Below are 18,107 nucleotides of genomic sequence, written 5' to 3' on the forward strand. Positions count from 1 at the left end.
TTACACTACGATTTTTCAAATCTCTATCAAAACTACAATGGTATTTTCAAAGAAACAGAAAAAAAAAAAAAAAAAAAAAAAAGAACCAAAACAGTTTTGAGCAAAAAGAACGAAGTTAAAAACACTAAACATTAAATATTAATATATCTAAACAGTAAAGAAGACCACATGAGAACAACAGTGTACTGGCATTAAAAACAGGCATTTAGCCCAGGGAGATGGATCAAGAGTCACAGGAAGCTCATGAATTTACAGCCAATTAACTTTAGAAACAGCTACTGGCAAATAAAAGCCTTCTCAACAGTGACGGGGAGGTATATGAGCATCCATATGCAGAAGAATGAAATCAGTCTGGTAACGTTTTGACATGATATCAAAAGCTGAGGCAAAAAACAAAACAAAACAAAAGTAAACAGATGAGATTTGTATCAACTGAATCATTTCTTCGCAGTCAAGAAAACACTCAAGATAACCAAAAAGCAACTTAGAGAATGCTAGGGAATATTTGCAAACCACGGTTTCCATAAGGAAGTACTTCCTAAGATATACAAGGCACTCAACTCAATAAAAAGAAAGCAACTGGCCACTCTAGCCTTCATAAAGAGACTCCTTCTCAAAGCAAACAATCAAGAAAAAAAATTGCAAAGAACAAAAATATATGCTCTCAAGAGAAGACATAAGAAGAGCAAGCAGATCAATCAACCAGTCAGTCAGTCAGTCAATAAACCTCAGGAGCTGGAAAGATGGCTTAGCAGGTGAAAGAACTTGCTATTTTTTCAGAGACCCTGGTTTTGGCTCTCAGCATTCACTTGGTGGCCCAGTTCCAAGGGACTTGATACCCTATTCTGAGGGAACTGCATGCATGTGACATAATTACGTATATGCAGGCACATAAAAAATCATTAAAATAAATACATCTCACAATACTAATCTTTAGGGAAATAAATAAGAAAACCACAATGCAGTAAGAGCTCATATCTGTTAAAGTGATCATTATTTAAAAAGGTAAAAGATGCAGGGTGTGATGGCGCACACCTTTGATCCCAGCACTTGGGAAGCAGAGGCTGGTGGATCTCTTGTGAGTTCGAGCCCAGCCTGGTCTACAAAGTGAGTCTAGGTTAGCGAAGGCTACACAGAGAAACACTGTCTCAAAAAACCAAAAAAAAAAAAAAAAGATAAAAGACAGCAATCACCACTAAAGATGATCTAAAAAGAGAAGAACTCACACTAGTGAGCAGACTGTAAATTAATAAGATTATTGTGGAAAATAGTATTTAATTCCCTAAAAAGATTAAAAATAGGATTACGATATGGTCCAGCGGTAAAGACAAAGGAAATGTAACCAGTTCATCAAAGATGCTGCAATCTCACACCACTGTGGCATTAGTCACACTAGCAAAGATACAGAACCAGTCTCATGTCACCATCAGGTAAACCCACAAGTTAAATGTGCTCTACACACACAAAATATAATACTATTCCCCCAAATAAATAACTAAATAAATGGACAAACACTGTCATCTGCAACAACAAATATACAGATGAACTTGGACGGCCTTATGTGAAGCGCAAAATAAGCCAGGCACAAAACGGCAAATGCGACATGATCTCTCTCAGGCAATCTAAAAATGTTGGACTCACAGAAGTAGACAATAGGATGGTGGTTGGTAGGCGTGGTTGGGTAGGGTGGAGGGATGCTGGTCAAACATTGTAGAGACCAACTGAACGCAGGGGCTGGGGTTGCTAATACACTGTAACCCTGAAAGTTGCTAAGAAAGAAGATCCTGTCCATATGTTTTTAATACACACACACACACACACACACACACACACACACACAAATTATAAGTACATCAGGTGGCAGACACAATGATTGTTTCACAATTTATACATATAGATCATATAAATATCTGAATTATGTATAATTTATATTAATTATGTATGTGTATCTACATATATGTGTGTACATATACATATCAGAACAATGAAAGCTGGAATTCCTATATATTTTACTGAGTAAAACAGACAATAATAAAAATCATTGCTGAGGATAAAGAGAATCATTTCACGTAGATGAACTTAGCTAACCAGACATAGGTTTTTTCAAAACTGGTGTCACCAACAATTGACCTCAAATAAATACCATGCAAAGTACTGACAAATTCATAATGAAACTTGGAAATTCCCAACTGTTGCTATCAGTCAGTCAAACAGAAGAATACAGTGAAGACATAAGCGAGCAGCTGAGCAGCACGATCTCTATCTTATGACAGATTCCCTGGTTAAAGTGCACATGCTGAACATACAGAGCAACATGTCATACTCACCGTGTGTAATTTTCCAGGCCACAAATGACACCTCAGCAAAATGTCATGGATACAATATAAGATTGATTTTCTGACTACAATGAAATTGAAGTAAAATTTGATAATATAAATTAGATATCATGCTTTCAAAGATTTGTAAATCAGAGAAGCAATCACCATGAAAAAGTTTTTACTAAGTATAGATGTGAATAATAAACTTATATAAAATTACAACATATAAATAAAATACTATTTTGAAGAAATAAATACTACTAAATGGTAAGAGTGGAAAAGTGATGTTTCTTTCCCAACTTAGAAAGCTGAAAAAAGAACACTTCCAAATAAAGTAGAAAGAGGAAGGAAGCGCAAAACAAAAGCAGGAACACATTAAGTGGAAAACAAAGATACATTAGGAAAATCAGCAGCCCTAAACAGGAAATAGACTAAACAGGAAATAGACTGCCTGTCACTGGCTACCTCAGTTTGGAAGAAGACGCGACTATACAGCACGGAGAAAATAGGACACTCAAATGCACGCATGGCAGATTTTATAGTCAGTGAATAGCATGACTAACTGTGTCAATACCTTTGAACCATAGTTTGGATGGCAGAAAGTATAAAAATCAAGCCTAATAGAAAGGAAACCAAGGAGCAGGAAGTCTGAGCCACTCTATCAGTACTGAAGGAGAAGCAACAGTGGGAAAATAGTGGATTCCAATGCTATTGCGGGTGAGAGCTACTACACCAGCAAGGAGCAAGCCAGTATAACCCAATCCAACACTTCTGGAGAATTATAAGGAAAAGAAAACGCTTTAGCCAATTACAAGAGAGCACTATACTGTGATGCTAAGACCAGGTAGAGTCAAGAGGAAGCTAGACATCAAAGTCCCAGCCAAAATGCTCAGGAGTCGATTGCAGCTAGCCATAGTCACCTTAGAAATAAGAGCAGTTCCGCGTACAAAAATCTTTAAGTGCTTCGGACAAAATAACATTACAAACCAGAAATGATATAAGATCAATGACACAGGGAAAATTGGAACAGAATCCAGCATCCATAGTTTAAGGGGGTGGGGAGGGGAAGAAACCTGTTAGGAAAAAACTAGGATTCGAAAATAATATCTTTCTGAGACAGCATCTCTCTGTGTAGCCTTGGCTGTCCTGGACTCACTTTGTAGACCAGGCTGGCCTCGAACTCACAGTGATCCACCTGCCTCTGCCTCCCAAGTGCTGGGATTAAAGGCGTGCACCACCATGCCCAGCCTATATATATATCTTCCATTTTTTAAAAAGACACTGTATCCTAAACATACAATAGTCTTAGTGAAGAAAGGCAACAAGACCATCCCTTATACAAGACAGATATTCCTGTTACAATTGTGATTCTCAAGCATGAACCGGGCTTCCGTCCCACTGTAATGACTACCAGAAAGAGTGAGAAACTGACACATTTTTCTATGTTAAGATTAAGAACCAGAGACAAAGTGCAAAAGCTACCATGGAGTACAAGATGGCAGCAGCGTCGCTGGCTGCGGTGGACATTGAGCTAGACCTGGAACACTCGGAGAGGCTGCCAGCACAAGGGTGACCTATGGCGGGATTGGCCTGCAGAGCCTCGCCAGCTCCTGGCCTTGTGATCACCTCAATAGGACCATCCCCCTGGTCCCATTCATTCTTCAGTGAACCTGAAGATCCATTTTCTCAGAAGCTCAGTGTGGCCTTACCTCAGGGGTAAATAGAGAAACAGCTGCCATCACCCAAGATGCCAAGTAAAGGGAACAAACAGTACACTGACCTACCAGAAGCCTGTCCAGCAGTCCAGGAGAGATGTGTGAAGGAAAAAAAAAAAACTTTCTCCCTTAGCTTCTCCAACAGGTACATAGCTTTGTTGATATCTTGATTTTTAGCCTAATGTAATTTCATTTGGGACTTCAGATCTACCTGCAGAACTTTAAGAAAACAAATGTCTATTGGTTTATGCCACTAAAATTGTCGTGATTTGTTGCAGAAGGAATACAAAGCCAATATACACTTATGTACTAGGAGTTATAGAGGAGAGAATGTTATGCATAATGAAAAAGTGGGGGGGGGGACAAAAAATCTACAAAACCACTCTGTGTGACAAAAAAAAAAAAAAAATGAATACTAGATACTTGTAATCAGCGAAATGTGGCCCCCAAGAAGATGAGCTGGTCAGAAAGCTGCATAAGCCACAGATGGCAGCAGCTGCCTATGTACATGAAACAACTATCCTCCACCCTCTTTTAAAAAGAGAATTTCACTAAATAGTTCAGGCTAGCCCAAACTCACAATTCTCCTTCCTCTACCTACCAGAAAGGGGGGGAGGGGAGCAACTGTTTTCTGAAATGATTATTCAAATTATACTTCTGTTGAAGTAAAAATAACCAGATACCTAGAATACCAGAAGAAAAAAAGGAGGGGAGAGGGTAACCCCAAATGGATCAGGCATCAGAATTCCCTTGAAAGGGCCAGTCCTTTCCTTTTACAGGATTTGGACAGCTAAGGACCAGTGGATCCTAAGGGAAACCCTTATAGAAAACAGGTGCTAAGACAAACAGGGAATGACTTTAAAGAAACAGGGTGCCAAGCGGTGCAGCAGAGTGACGGAATAGCAGGCTTTCCAGCACAAAGAGCTCTCACAAAATCAACCAGCACTACTCACAGATAGAAACTACATAAAACAACAAACAATAAAGCTCGGGCAAAAGCAAGAGTAGGATTCAACGCAAGTCGGCGATACAGTCTGTGAGGAGAACCATTGACACATTGGAAGAAGGAGAGGCAGTGTCTCCGAGAACTCAGCAAGTATGACAAGGTTTTCTGGAAACGGATTTCTACAGAGTGAAAGAACTGGAAGACAGCATTCAGCATCTCCCTCCTCTTCACAGAAAGGCTATTCCATCTCATATATAGGGAACATGATGGGAAAGGCAAGGCTAGACCATCGGGATGCAACACACACACACACAGAGAAAGAGACAGCCTTCAAGGGTCTTACAACAAGAAACGCATCGGTCTTAGTGATGGCTCTTTATACCTACCTGTGTTGGCATCTGATCAGAGCTCCTAGGTTAACAAGCTATCCCAACTGCAAGGCCAGGCTTTCTGCTCCCCAAAGTAGAAGGAAGTTCCACTTAGCTCACATTGCTTAGCGGTCTGCCTACAGGACAAGCATTGGACTCTCACAAGGACCCCACCCAGAGAAAAGAATGCCCTTCACAACTTATTCTAGCAAAGAGCATGAGGTGCTTGCACCATGTCTGGGAGTTTAGCAGAGCTCTGACAGGATCAGTCCTTGCTGCTAGATCCTGCCTAGGGAGGGAGACAATGACCACGGAAGCTGAGTCTCTCAGAGCGAAGGGACTGGCTGTCTCATTCCTAGAAGATGAAGAGCAGGTCTCATGACCTCAAACCCACGTGGAAGGCTCCTCCTATGCTGGAATTTAAAACCTCAGTTGTGCCTTTCTACTGAACGAAGCAGCTGCTGCTGTGATCTTTATGATCTCATCTGCCCTTGGAGGCCTCCTGCAACTCTGCCCACTTGTTGACCTAAGATAGTGGTACTAGTTGGCCATGGAATATATTAGTACCCTGGCTTGATCAGACCGAATGAGGCTTCAAAGCTCATTATTGATCATAGAGGTCGATCAGTGGTCTCTCTAGAGAGCAGACCCTCTAAATCCATAAGCAGCACATGACCCATCCACCTGTCCAGCATTGCCACCAGCTGGCCCACCCAGAATCAGTCCAGATCAACGGTGAAGCACTCCCATTCAAAAAGACACCCATAAAAGCCAGAGTAGGCATCTTTTGTCTTTCTACAGGCATCATAAGGACAGGAGATCATAAAGGCTTTGATCGTCATGGCAACTCCAAAAGAACTAACAAAGTTCTCATGATGGCCCTGAAGGAGATGTTCAAAATGACACACAATTTAGAACAATGTCTTAAAGAAGTTCAGAGAAGTTCAGAACGTTCAGAAAAAAAAATGTTCAGAAAGCTACCATAATATACAGACTTTTTAAAAATGAGATGAAATTTGTAAAACTGCGCATGAACGTCCTAGAGATAAAAATAAGAATTCTGATAAATTTGTTGGAAAAAAAGAAAAAAGAAGCAGCAACAGAAATGTCAATGACAGTCTCAAAGAAGCCAAAAGAGGTAGAATATTTGACGTTATCCAACTATAGAGGCAACAGCAGAATGGAAAGAAAAAGATGCAGAAACTCAGGGTAATGAGAAACCACTGAGAGACCGAATCTATGTGTACCAGGAACTCTGCAACAGTGTTTGCCTCACCTCCTTTGGAGTCTGGAGGAAGGAACAAGACTGGAACAGGAGCCACTGCAATGGCTGCTGGTGCAGCTCAGATAACCTCAAAAGTAGACGGCACAGGGTTGAATAAGAACTGACACGAATGACCCTACAGAGGTTGCCTTCTTCTCCTCGGCTGTGTGGGCACACACACAAAAGCAAAGGTGCCATCCGAGACTCCCTAAGGTCCTTCGCCTCCTCTCCCTCCTCCTCTTCCTCCTCTTCCTCCTTTTGGATCTCCATCAAGTTATAAAACAACTAAATAAATGACAGGGGCTAGAGATGAAGCTCAAAACATAACGGGTGCCTAGGGTGCACGAAGCCCCGGGGCTCCATCCCAGGTACAACATGCACTGAGGGAGGTACCTCGTGCTTGTAATCCCAGCGCATAGGGAAAGTGAAGGCTGGAAGATCAGGTGCTCAGTGTCACTCTCAGGTACATAGTAAGCTTGAGGCCAGCCTGTCCGAAAGAAGAAGGAAAAAAAAATAGAAGAGGAAAAAAAACCAACAAAATAAATAATAGATAAGTAAACAAATAAAAACTCTTGTGTATTACTCTCTGAAGATGGATGTTATAAAGAGAAGAAAAGTAGCTTATACAGAATCTTGGAAAGCTTTTACAACAATAACCACTCTATTTGAAAAAGACACAGAGCACACAAATCCCTCATAACTTTTCTGGACCATCTTGTCTTGCCCCATCAATTTGAAGACTCCATCCCTAGGAATCCTTCATCTGGACTCAGGTGCACCCTTAAAAGCCTCACTCATTCTTCTTCCATCTGAGTTCTCCTGTGTATTCAAACTTCTTCCCAGCCTCACACGACATATTGGGGTTGTGTGTCGTTAGCTGCATGTCCATTTACTCAAAGTCTTAGTCTGCCTCTCTGCGCCTGTCACTGTCTGGCACCCAGTAAGTGTTCAAGACGTGTGGTGAGTGGGTGGATGCTTCCCATACAGGGGGGATAATCAGGAAATAAGTCAGTTGATTTATTTACAGATTTTGTTTTTTGTTTTGTTTTTGATGCTACTGCTAATGTGAAGCTTAGGGTAGTGCCTAGCTGGGACAAGACCTAACATTTGTAAAACGTTAGTATATTGTGTGATCCATATTAGAATTCTGAGACTTGGTACTAGGAAAACTGGTGCTCTCTCTTTTCTCTTTAGACTCTCTTTTGTCTTTTTCTTTGGGGCATAAATAGACGACTTGGGCAAAGAGAATCGGGAACCCCACTGTCCATGTGTAGGGAAAAGACCCCTCCTATGTAATTGGATGTTAAAAAGAGAAAATTTCTTTTTGTGAGGCACAGGATTTTTGGCTGAAGTTCAGCCACATACCTAGTCTAAGCTGAATTTGGGTATAGCCCTAATAATTACAGTTACTCTTTAGAGAAAGAGCCCAAGAGGTTTACCTGGAGATTCATTCCAGATGTAGGCAGGTATGTGAGGAGCTTGGTAATGAAGATGTAAACCGGATGAGGCCATTTTGTGCCCCCACAGCTTTCTCTGCAATCGCTTGAATTCTGGGAGATGTTCCCCAGCCATCTAACAAACACCAGATGCCTGACCAGCCTCACAGGCTAGAGTGTTAAGGTGGGGGGGGGGGTGGTACAGAACCCCAAATCTAAATGCCTTTGCAGTTATCAAAGGCTGAGGATTGTAATCTGTCATCCCTTAGGTGTCCCATGCACACGTGCCATTTTTCTCTCGTGGCAGTGTGACTGATCCCCACTCTAACACCAGGAAAGATGACTGGGCCAGTTTCCCCCCAAAATCGATGTTTTTGCCATATGCACTTTCAGTGTCACCTGTAGTCTTCCTCTTTTCAATTTAACTTTAGATGTGGCTTGCAATTTTTCCTGTTGTAACCAGAGTTAGGAGAAGTGTTCGAGATACTCACTGGGGCAGGGGACAAAGTATGTGCTGCCAAAGTGCAAAACTGAAGTGTAGTTTACTCTATTAGCTTTCTCTGAACTAATTGTCACACCGCAGAATATATTTGGAATGGAAAAGGTTTCATTTAACTTACAATAAATAAATGATTTAAAACTTCCATCCACGGGCCAAGTGCACTAAGACCTGCACATGAAGAATAATTAAACTATATTGAGGCATGGAGTAGGGGACAGCCTTTGTGGTCACATGAGCTTGAGCACCATTTGTGATTGGCTGTGTATTAGTGACATAATGCATTTCAGGGTTTTTGTTGTTGTTGTTGTTGTTTGTTTGTTTGTTTTTTCTCTTTAGTGGAACCAGAGGTCCTCCTCAGTCATAGACCTAGGAGAGGGGAATAGGGTGAAAGCGGGAGGGAGGAATGGGAGGATACAAGTGATGGGATAACAACTGAGTTGTAATCTGAATAAATTAATTAAATTTTAAAAAGAAGACCACACATCTCCTATTGGAGGCAATGAAGCAAACGATTGCCTTATAAAGATTACTTAATGCTTGATTCTATCAAGATGAGGATAAACTCCCATGGTGACACTGAAGTCCTGAGGAATAAAACCTCAAGCGGCCCCACCTCAACTCTTACATAAAACCTTTCTTCCTTCACTTTGTAGTTACTCACATTTCTATGCCTTCACTCTGCCATAACTGCTGGAATATGCACCTAAGAATCAATCACTGTTTGACTTGCCCTTCTGCATATTCCTGAAACCTTGTCAAGGTGCTTGCCAGGTCCACCAGGAGCATGTCTGTGTTTGCCCGCGGCATTGTGATGGACACTGAGGGTGACGGCTTGAGAACCTTCAGTGGCCCCCACAGTGTGACATTATTATTGTCTGTAATCAAACTGGAAGTCTGGAAAGCAGCATGTGGGGCGAGGATCTGACTTGGTTTCGGTGCCGACTAGTTTTATGTCAAATTGACATGAGCAAGAGTCTTTTGGGAAGAGGGATTGAGAAAATGCCTCTGCTAGATTGGCCTGTGAGGTATTTTCTTAATTAGCGAGTGCTGTGGGAAGGCCCAGCCCATTGCTGGTGGTCTCAACCTTGACCAGCCAGTAAGCCGTGTTCCCCTGTGGGTTCTACGTCAGTTCCTGTGTCCAGGTTCCTGCCATGTTTGAATTCCTGCCCCTGACTTCCTTCCATGAAGGGCTGTGACTTGGAAGCCTAAGAGAAATAATCCTTCCCTCCCCAGGCTGCTTTTTGTCATGTTGTTTTTTTTACCACAGCAATTGAAACCTTAATTAAGACAACTCCCAACTCACAGGGGTCTGTGGCTTTGACCCACGACTGTCCCAGAACTTTTCATGGTCACATGATAACCTTTCTGGTTGGTATTTGGGGTTGGGGAGCCTCCGAACTGCCCAGTGACGGGCTGCTTGTCATCACCAAGCTGATCTCCCTTCAGGTTGGCCCAGGACAAGACCAGCCTCTGAAGGAGGAGGGACAGAGTTCTTGTCCGAATATTCTTCCATAGAACATGGCACTTCTTCAAACCCTATATCAAAATGGTGGACATGAATCGGCTTTGGTGAATTCGAGAAACAATGGCTAGGAATCAGCACTGGGTGACTTTGAGACTGTCCCATGAATATCTTGCAAATTCAAACTTTGGGGGATACCAGTATTGTCCAGAAGTCACTTTATTACTAAAACTATGAGGCATGTTAAGAGTTTATATGATAAGGTCTCTATGTTATATGTGGCAGTCTGAATAAGAATGCCCCCTGCCCACAGACTCATATGTTTGAATGTCTGTTTCTCAGTGGAGTGTTTAGGAAGGATTTGGCGGTGCATCCTTGTTTGAAGAGGTGTGTCACTGTGGGTGGGCTCTGAGGTTTCAAAAGCCCTTGCTAGGCTCAGCCCCCCTCACCCCTTGCCCGCCTCCCTATAGATATGGATGTAAATATCTAGCTACTGGTCTGGCAACATGGCTGCTTACCTATCCTGCTTCCTGCCTTGCTAGTCATGGACTAAACCTCTGAAAGTGTAAGCAAGCCCCCAGTGAAGTGAAATGCTTTCTCTTATAAGATGCCTTGATCATGATGCTTCTTCACAGGAATAGAGCAGTGACCGAAGACTATGTGTGCGTGTATATATGTTTCTCATATATATATATATATATAAAATGGAACATGGTAACTTTGTAGGAATCTCAATGGCATAGTTACAGGAAAATAGAGGGGCTGGAAATATCATGTATGATGTATGCACTGAGATTTGTCATCTAACTCATAAAAGTTACGGGGCTGAAGCGTGCTGTAATAGCCTGTGGTTCTAGAAAGAGCTGCTGTACTCTAATGGGTGTCCAGCTTCAGCTAAGAAATAAGGAACCAGAGCTAGCTGGTCAAGACCTGTGAGCGGTAAGGAAGGCCGAGAGCAGTTGAAAGGCATAGAGGCTTGACCACGCCTTTAACACCTTTGCCCCAGGAGGAGAGCCAGTTGCTTTTGAAGAGTAGATGCAGACGCTCTTTAAAATGAATGCTCATGGACATTTGCTCAGTGGAAGTGCTAGGGAATGGCTCCTCAAAGCAAACACCAGAATCACATGGAGGGGTCACCATGGTACAGCTGCTAAAGTCCCCAACTTGAAGTTTTGATTCCACAAGTGTGGTATGCGGCCTGGGCATCTACATGGCCAGTGAGTTCCCAGGTGAGGTGATGCTGATGATTGGGGGTGGGGGGGGGGGGGGGGGTGGGGTGGGGCGTGCAATGAGGATGCTGTAGGGAGGTTCCCAGTTTGAAACTCGTGGTCAGTGTTCGGGAATCCCAGGAATATGACTTAGAGAACTGAGTGAAAAACAAGTCTCCAGTAGCCCCACTTCTCTCTCACATAAATAGGTCAAAAAAAACAAATAAAAGCCAGACATTTCAACAACAAATAGTATTATACCAAAATCTATCTGTAGATGAGTTTTTATTTCATTTTTGTTTTCAGAGACAGCGTCTCACATTGTAGCTCAGGCTTTATTGGAACCCACTAGGTAGTCCAGGCTGACTCGAAGTCACAATTGTCCTCCTGGCTCAGTGTCCTAAATTCTGGGATTACAGAGTGAGCCACTGTACCCCATCTGTAGAGATGACTTTAAGGTAAGAATAAATCCACGAGCAGTGGCGACCTCTGTACCTCTTTCTTAGAGACTGACCTTCGACATTTGTGTAAGTTTCATGTTGGACATCTTATTAGAAACCCCGACAGCATCTGGCCAGCCCTGCATTCTCACGCCTGCAGTTACCACAGTGGATATTTCCAGAGTACATTTTAGCTCAACATACAGAGGAGCTGCTGAAGATGGTGCTGTGCTGAGGGAAAAGGCTGAAGGAGCATACACATAGCCTACTTTCCTCTTGAGGATCTCTAGATCCCTTTCCTGTGGCCTGGGGCACAAGGAGTGCCCCTAAGGCACAGAGCAGAAGCCTCCCTGTACACAAAGGACAGGCCCGCTGGGTAGGGGAAGACTACTGTAGTCAGTGTGCACGGTGGGTAGCCATGCTTAAAAAAAAAAAAAAAAAAGCCCAGTCATCTTCAAGAATCAGAGAAAAGAGACATTTTTATAAAGAAACTTTATTACCTAATTCATGTATACAACAAATATTGGAAAAGGCTTTTCAATGAAGGTTTCATGTCACCTTTCGAAAGTTTTAAGCTATTAGGAGAAAAGTTATTAAAAAGCTTTCTAGGTCAAGAATCATATGCAACCTTCCAAACAAATGATACAGCTTTCATCGTTCTCACACTGACAGGAAGACATCTTAAACAGCACGGAGAGGCTTTGTCCTGACTGCTACGTCATCTGCATTAAGCTTTTAAACACACAGAAGAAGTGAAAAAGTTTAAGTACTCAGGAATGCTCTCGATGCTGCTTCCCTTCCATCTGTTCAGCATGATCATACGGACTTATGCCCTGCCTACGAGCACAGCTCTGCCTTGCCCAGTGGTGCAGTCAGAGCAGGGACGCAGACGAGGAAGCATCTCCCGTGTTAAATGGCAGCACCCCCACAGATCACATACACCTCACCATATTGCCTTAGTTTACTGCACTCCATATCCTGCGAAAGTAAATCTAGCGCTCGACAGCTGACATTATTGCCCACTGACATTTTAGCAATATATTTCTTTAACATAAGACAGAAATATACTGAAATTTGATACCAGTTAAGCCCAAAAAGCAATCTGGAATTAAACCGCATGCACACATCTTTCTTTCTTTTTTCCTTCAGTGGATTTTTTTTTAACTTGGTGCTGGAAAAAGCTGGCTTTTGTTTAAAAAAGAAAAAGGAAAAAAGAAAAAGCAAGCAAAACAGTAAACATTTAAAAAGAAAAACAAGGCTTGTGTGTGTGTGTGTGTGTGTGTGTGTGTGTGTGTGTGTACGCGCATTTTGATCCTGTAGTATTCTAAAAATGAAGGAGAAGTATCTACCCAGAGTCTCTGAGCAAAGAGAAACCCCTCATTTGTATTTTTTGTCTATTCCAATGCTGTGGCTTATATCCAAGGGACCCTGAGGAGGCCAGCACACAGACAGGAGTGAACGGAAAGGGCTCTGTGCATCCCTGAAGGATGGGGGTCAAGCTGCAACAGCATCATGGAGACCCATGTCTGTCCTTAGCCATGGTGCTGTGAAGACTCTTCCAGCAGTCCGGATGCCTCATCTTAAACTTTCCCCTCGTTTTGAGAGAAGAGCGAAAACTGTGAGGTCCAGAGCAGCCCTGAGGTTGGGGTGAGACATCTGGGCCAGGGGACCCTGCCTGAAGCTCAGGGTTCCTGTGCATCCAAGGTAAAAGCGAGAACTTCTCTAGAACTGGGTAAAGACTCAGCCGCATGTGTGGCCTCCAGGAGGCATCTGGAGAAGGCCAGAAGCTTCCAGGCATGGTGAGCTCACCTGACTTGTCCCAACTTTTTATTGCTTCCCACTTTGTCCACAATTGTCACGTGTCCGTTCTGATTGTCCTTAATGCTTATGAGGAAAGGTGCCAGTCTTCATCAAAAATTCAGAAGCCTACATATCTTTTAAAGCCACATTTCAGGACTAGCATTCAAAAGTCACCATGTTTATTTGTGAGACAGCACCATTGACTTCCATCACCTTTTCTCAGTCCTGTGAAAACCTCAAGCAACCACACACAGAGCTTCTCCAAGTGGAAGCTGCAACAGGAGAAAGGTCTGGCTTTTGGGCTGTTTCCATACCAACCAGCCAAGCCTACTGCTGCTTCTCATGGCAAATGCCTGTCTTGTGGCCTCTGGGGAGATTACAAGCAGATCAGTGTGATTTTACAATACTGATCTCAGCTGTACAGCAATATAGTCGTGTTTGCCCTGAGAGTATCGAGATACTTTGTAAATACGTGCGTCCTATTGTACATGAAGACACAGGCACAGCGGAGCTGAATGGCTTGTCCCTCATAAACACAGTGAAGTGTCAAACTTGAGCCTGACTGTTCTGTCTTAATGCCCGGCATCTTCGCAGGGCCCTCCTGGTACTGCTGTGTAGAGGCTTGGCTTGGGTGTGGCACCGGTAAGGTCCTGCTGGCCTTTTTGCACAGCGTAGGATCATTTAGTGCTTGAAACTTCACGTTTGGCCTTCGCTGGTCTTTCTCTTTTCTACCGTCTCAATGAAGGTATGTTGCCCCTAATATTTTATCTTGCTTTGGAGAACCTTCCAAAGTGCTCGCCCAGATGTCGTTCGCATGAGGTGGGCAGGAAAAAAAAGGCCATAAGGCAAGCATTCTTCCTTGTGAACTTTGGACAAAAATTGGGTGCAGTATTTTACAGTTGTCTTGCATTCCACTGTTTCCAATGGAAAATAATGTAAAATAAAGACCTGCCCACGAGGTAATGTTTACGTCTCTGCCACAACCCTCAGGGGGCCGGCTCAGATCTGGCAACAATCTAACATGAGGAACGACTTTAGACCTTCACACCCTTTTAGTGGGGGGGGGGGGGGGGAAGCAACCTTAGCTCAGACTTTCCACGTAGCCTAGAAAAACTAAGCAGTGCTCCATCTTTACTGTAAAGTCACATGGCTGGACGCCCTGCCTTTCCCAGCTCTACTCCCTGGCCCTGATCTCACCAAACAGCCCCCATCTCTTAGTCAAAAGGGGGTTTGCCCACAACAACAAAGCTTAAAGGAAGGTGTGTGTGCAGGAAGGAAAAAACAACGCTGCAGCTACTTAGAGGCTTTCAAGAAAGTTCTACAAAACCATCTCCATTTGCAAGATCTACACACATCTCTGGACCTAGTCAATAGCAGGATACATAGATGGGCAGAATTCCCGTCTGGACAAAAAAGAGAGAAGAGTTGCAACAGCGTAAACTGCCCTTATAGCTTCTGAAAAAATAGCTCTGTTAAGATAAACCGTTTTGGGGTTTTTGATCAGCTGGGTATTAAGTACACTTTGTTTCCACCTCTCCCCGTGATCCTACAGCTCAGCTCTGTCTGCTGCCGATGGGCTGCCGCTCTCTCTGCCACTGCCTCCTTCTGCCTCGCTGCTGTCTGCAGGGGTGAAGGACAAGGATGCCGAGTTGATGCAGTATCTTTTGCCGGTTGGGCGAGGTCCATCATCAAAAATGTGCCCGAGATGAGCACCACACTGCAAGAGAAAAGGGATGCTTAAGGCGGACACATGCACAAAGTAGGCTTTCAGGGGGACGTGTGGGAAGCAGCCTGAGTGGACGGCTGGCCTGTGTCGGAATAGTGAAAAGCATCCTGGACCATTTCTAATGTGTGTCAATAGCCGCAGAGATGGTTTCAGACAGGCTTTGCCACATGCCGAGAATATCAGAAATCACTTAGGAGCCACCGTATGTTTTGATCTGTGAACTCTCTCAGCCAGCTGGAAAATGACTGCAGTAATTTTATGAATTGAATTGACCCTTGGTCTCCCCCTCGTAAGAAACAGGGCAGAATGAAATCTCTTCCGCTGGCATGACTTCTGGCTTTGGATGGGTGGGTTTCAGATATGCAGAAGTCCACTGTAAAAGATACTGTTTAACTGGCCATGACGGAGGCAGGGGTTGTTGTTTTCATGGGCTGTAAAACTTAACATCGGCACTGGATGTTCTGGGAAGCTGGGGTAGCAGGGGCAAGACTCGGGAGATGTACATCACGGTCACCAAAGCTGCAAGTGTAGCAAGGACAACGTCTCCAACCCACACAGTTGCTTTTTCCAGCAAGTTGACTGTCACACTGGCTTTTCTTTTCACAAATGAACAACAATGTGTAGACAAGGAAGAGGCTGTTCCCCTGAACCAAGGCTCTCGACTGTTTGGGAACGCAAAGAGGGAGGGGAGAGCTGGACAGAAGGACAGTTGGTTATGTTGCATCTAAGAGAGACGTGGCTTGGATGCAGCGTCTCTACAAAGGCCGTCTACTGGATACACGCCTGCACTGTTTTGAAGCCAAGCGTAGGCCCAGATGGCAACATGCACCACATGCACACATCTCCCACGTCTTACCAGGGCTGGGGAGGGATACGGAGGCATCAGTGCACCACCTCCAACAGGCTTTGGGAACACAGAAGTCATCGTGCAGTGAAGAAGCCAACGGCTGTGCTAAATGATTTCTTCAGACTAATTTAGTGGGCAGGTATGGAGTGCCTGTGAGATGCCAGGCGTTGCCCTTGACTCTGAGGGTTCAGGCAACAAATCCATTCCCTCTGGGGACTTACCTGTCAATGGGGGAGTACTGACAATAAACAAGAAACCAGCGACCCATAAAGTGTGCTCAGTAGAAATCAGCCAGTGAGAGGAAACGGGGCAAAGAACGGGGAAAGTAATCGAGACATATGGGGGCCTCCTTGGTGGCTTTGGGAAGACGTGTGAAGATGTGGCTATCTGGGCGAGGAAGGAAAGAGTGAGGATTAAAGTAAAAGTGTGACAGAAACGGCTTAGAGGTGATGTAGTCATTCCTCCACTGAGCTGTTTATAAAACACTCACACACTGAGAGGGCCGCATGGATTGACAAGGTTATTATAGGGTACAAGCGCAAACGATGATAGAGAAATGATGGGAGATGCTCACTGCAACAGAAACACCTAACATCTCAGTTTTCCCTCAGAAGGTGCTAAGCTCAACCCTAAAAGGTCTCGAGTGACTAATAAGCAGCACCCATGACAGCTTCGGCTCGCCCACACTTGCGTGTTAAAGGTGTGTCCTCACATCAGTTTATTAAAGGACTAAACCCAAACCCCGAACTGATTTGATCTATTGCCTGAAAAATATGAAACGGGCCTAAGAGACAAATTTTGCAATGGTTTTACCGCAATCTATTCAGGCTTAGGTAATCTCAGACTGCTTTTCCTTTCTTCCAACAACAGAGGCCAGACAAGTCAGGTGTCGGCAGCTAAGATGCACCAGGAAGACTCCGTATGCTCACACCATGGATGCAGGAAAACGCCTGTTTCTGCTGCTAAGGCTCGGGCCCACAGGAATAGCATTCTCAATGCCGGGTGCACAGTCACTGATCTCCTGCGCAGGCCTCCCACTTTAATCACTCAGCATCTGAGAGGGGAAAGTTTGCATAGAAAAGCCTAAGGTGTGGTGTGGAGGCATGTGCACCCATAGATATTGAGAGAGCACAGCTCCCATTCATTAATTGTCCCTTGAGTGTATGAGCATGCCCCCCCCTAAAAGTGTGATGCGGACAGATTTGAAGCTGGTTAGAAGCTATGGGGTCTTCACTTCCTACATTTTTCAGTAGCCAAATGACAGTGGTTCAATCTGTTGAACTAAGTTAATTTTCAATATGTCCTTCTTTTTGCTAACTAGGGACTGGCCCTCTGATTACACAGAGGAGGAAGTTTCACTATGATATGTAACCATGGTACAGGCAAAAGGAACAGAAAAAAGAGGACACAGTTAAGAGAAGACAACCACAGTTATCTGCAAGCAAACATGGCTCAGGGAAGGTCAGCATTCTGAAAATGACAGAGATGACCTCACGGTACCCATTACAAGATGCTTTAAAAGCTCACAGCCCACCAGGTCACAGAGGGTGGCACTGGTTTTCACTTCTGTCTCTGACACCACACTGGTGCCTACTGTTTCTCAGGGAAGACTAACCACACAGCATGGCAGCTCGGCTTCCTCTCAGGTACGCTGGTCTGAGCTTAAGAGTATAGACGCTCACATGGAGCCCATTCCCTCCAGCTTCTGGCCCAGCCAGAGGCAGGGATGATGGATGGAAGTTGTCAGTGATGCATTGTTTCCCTAGCCGCCTGCGAGCTCTGCCTCCCTGGCCCCAGCCAATTGGCAGTGCGCTGGGATCACTCCAAGCACCTGGTGGTAACTGAAACAAACTGGTGCCTGATGAAGAGATCTCTGAAACCTGCTGTTAGTGATTTCTTCCAGGAATAGAATCTCTCGTGTGTATGCCTTCAGAGTCCTTTTGGTGCATGTGCGGCTCTTCGTTTTACAGAGAAGCACTGCACCTGAGTATTCTAAAAGGTGCACGTGAAAACAGTTCAAAGGGGAAAGTTAATTCTCACAGGAATCCTTTCTTGCGTAGGTTTCTCACTCAGCA

At 44.0% G+C, this 18,107-nt stretch overlaps 1 protein-coding gene across 2 annotated transcripts in view; it reads right to left on the bottom strand.

Moving 5' to 3' along the window:
• Nucleotides 1-14,813: 14,813 nt before the first annotated feature.
• The window catches only part of Msrb3 (methionine sulfoxide reductase B3), a 120,177-nt gene continuing 116,883 nt past the window's right edge, over nucleotides 14,814-18,107 (bottom strand). For both annotated transcript variants that reach the window (XM_051170904.1, XM_051170902.1), the window contains one exon: nucleotides 14,814-15,176. In XM_051170904.1, coding sequence (XP_051026861.1) covers nucleotides 15,006-15,176 — 171 coding nt within the window. In that variant the 3' untranslated portion in view covers nucleotides 14,814-15,005. The remainder of the gene's footprint in view (nucleotides 15,177-18,107) is intronic.

The sequence above is a fragment of the Acomys russatus genome, chromosome 28 (genome assembly GCF_903995435.1).
Source record: "Acomys russatus chromosome 28, mAcoRus1.1, whole genome shotgun sequence".
Classification (NCBI taxonomy): Eukaryota; Metazoa; Chordata; class Mammalia; order Rodentia; family Muridae; genus Acomys; species Acomys russatus.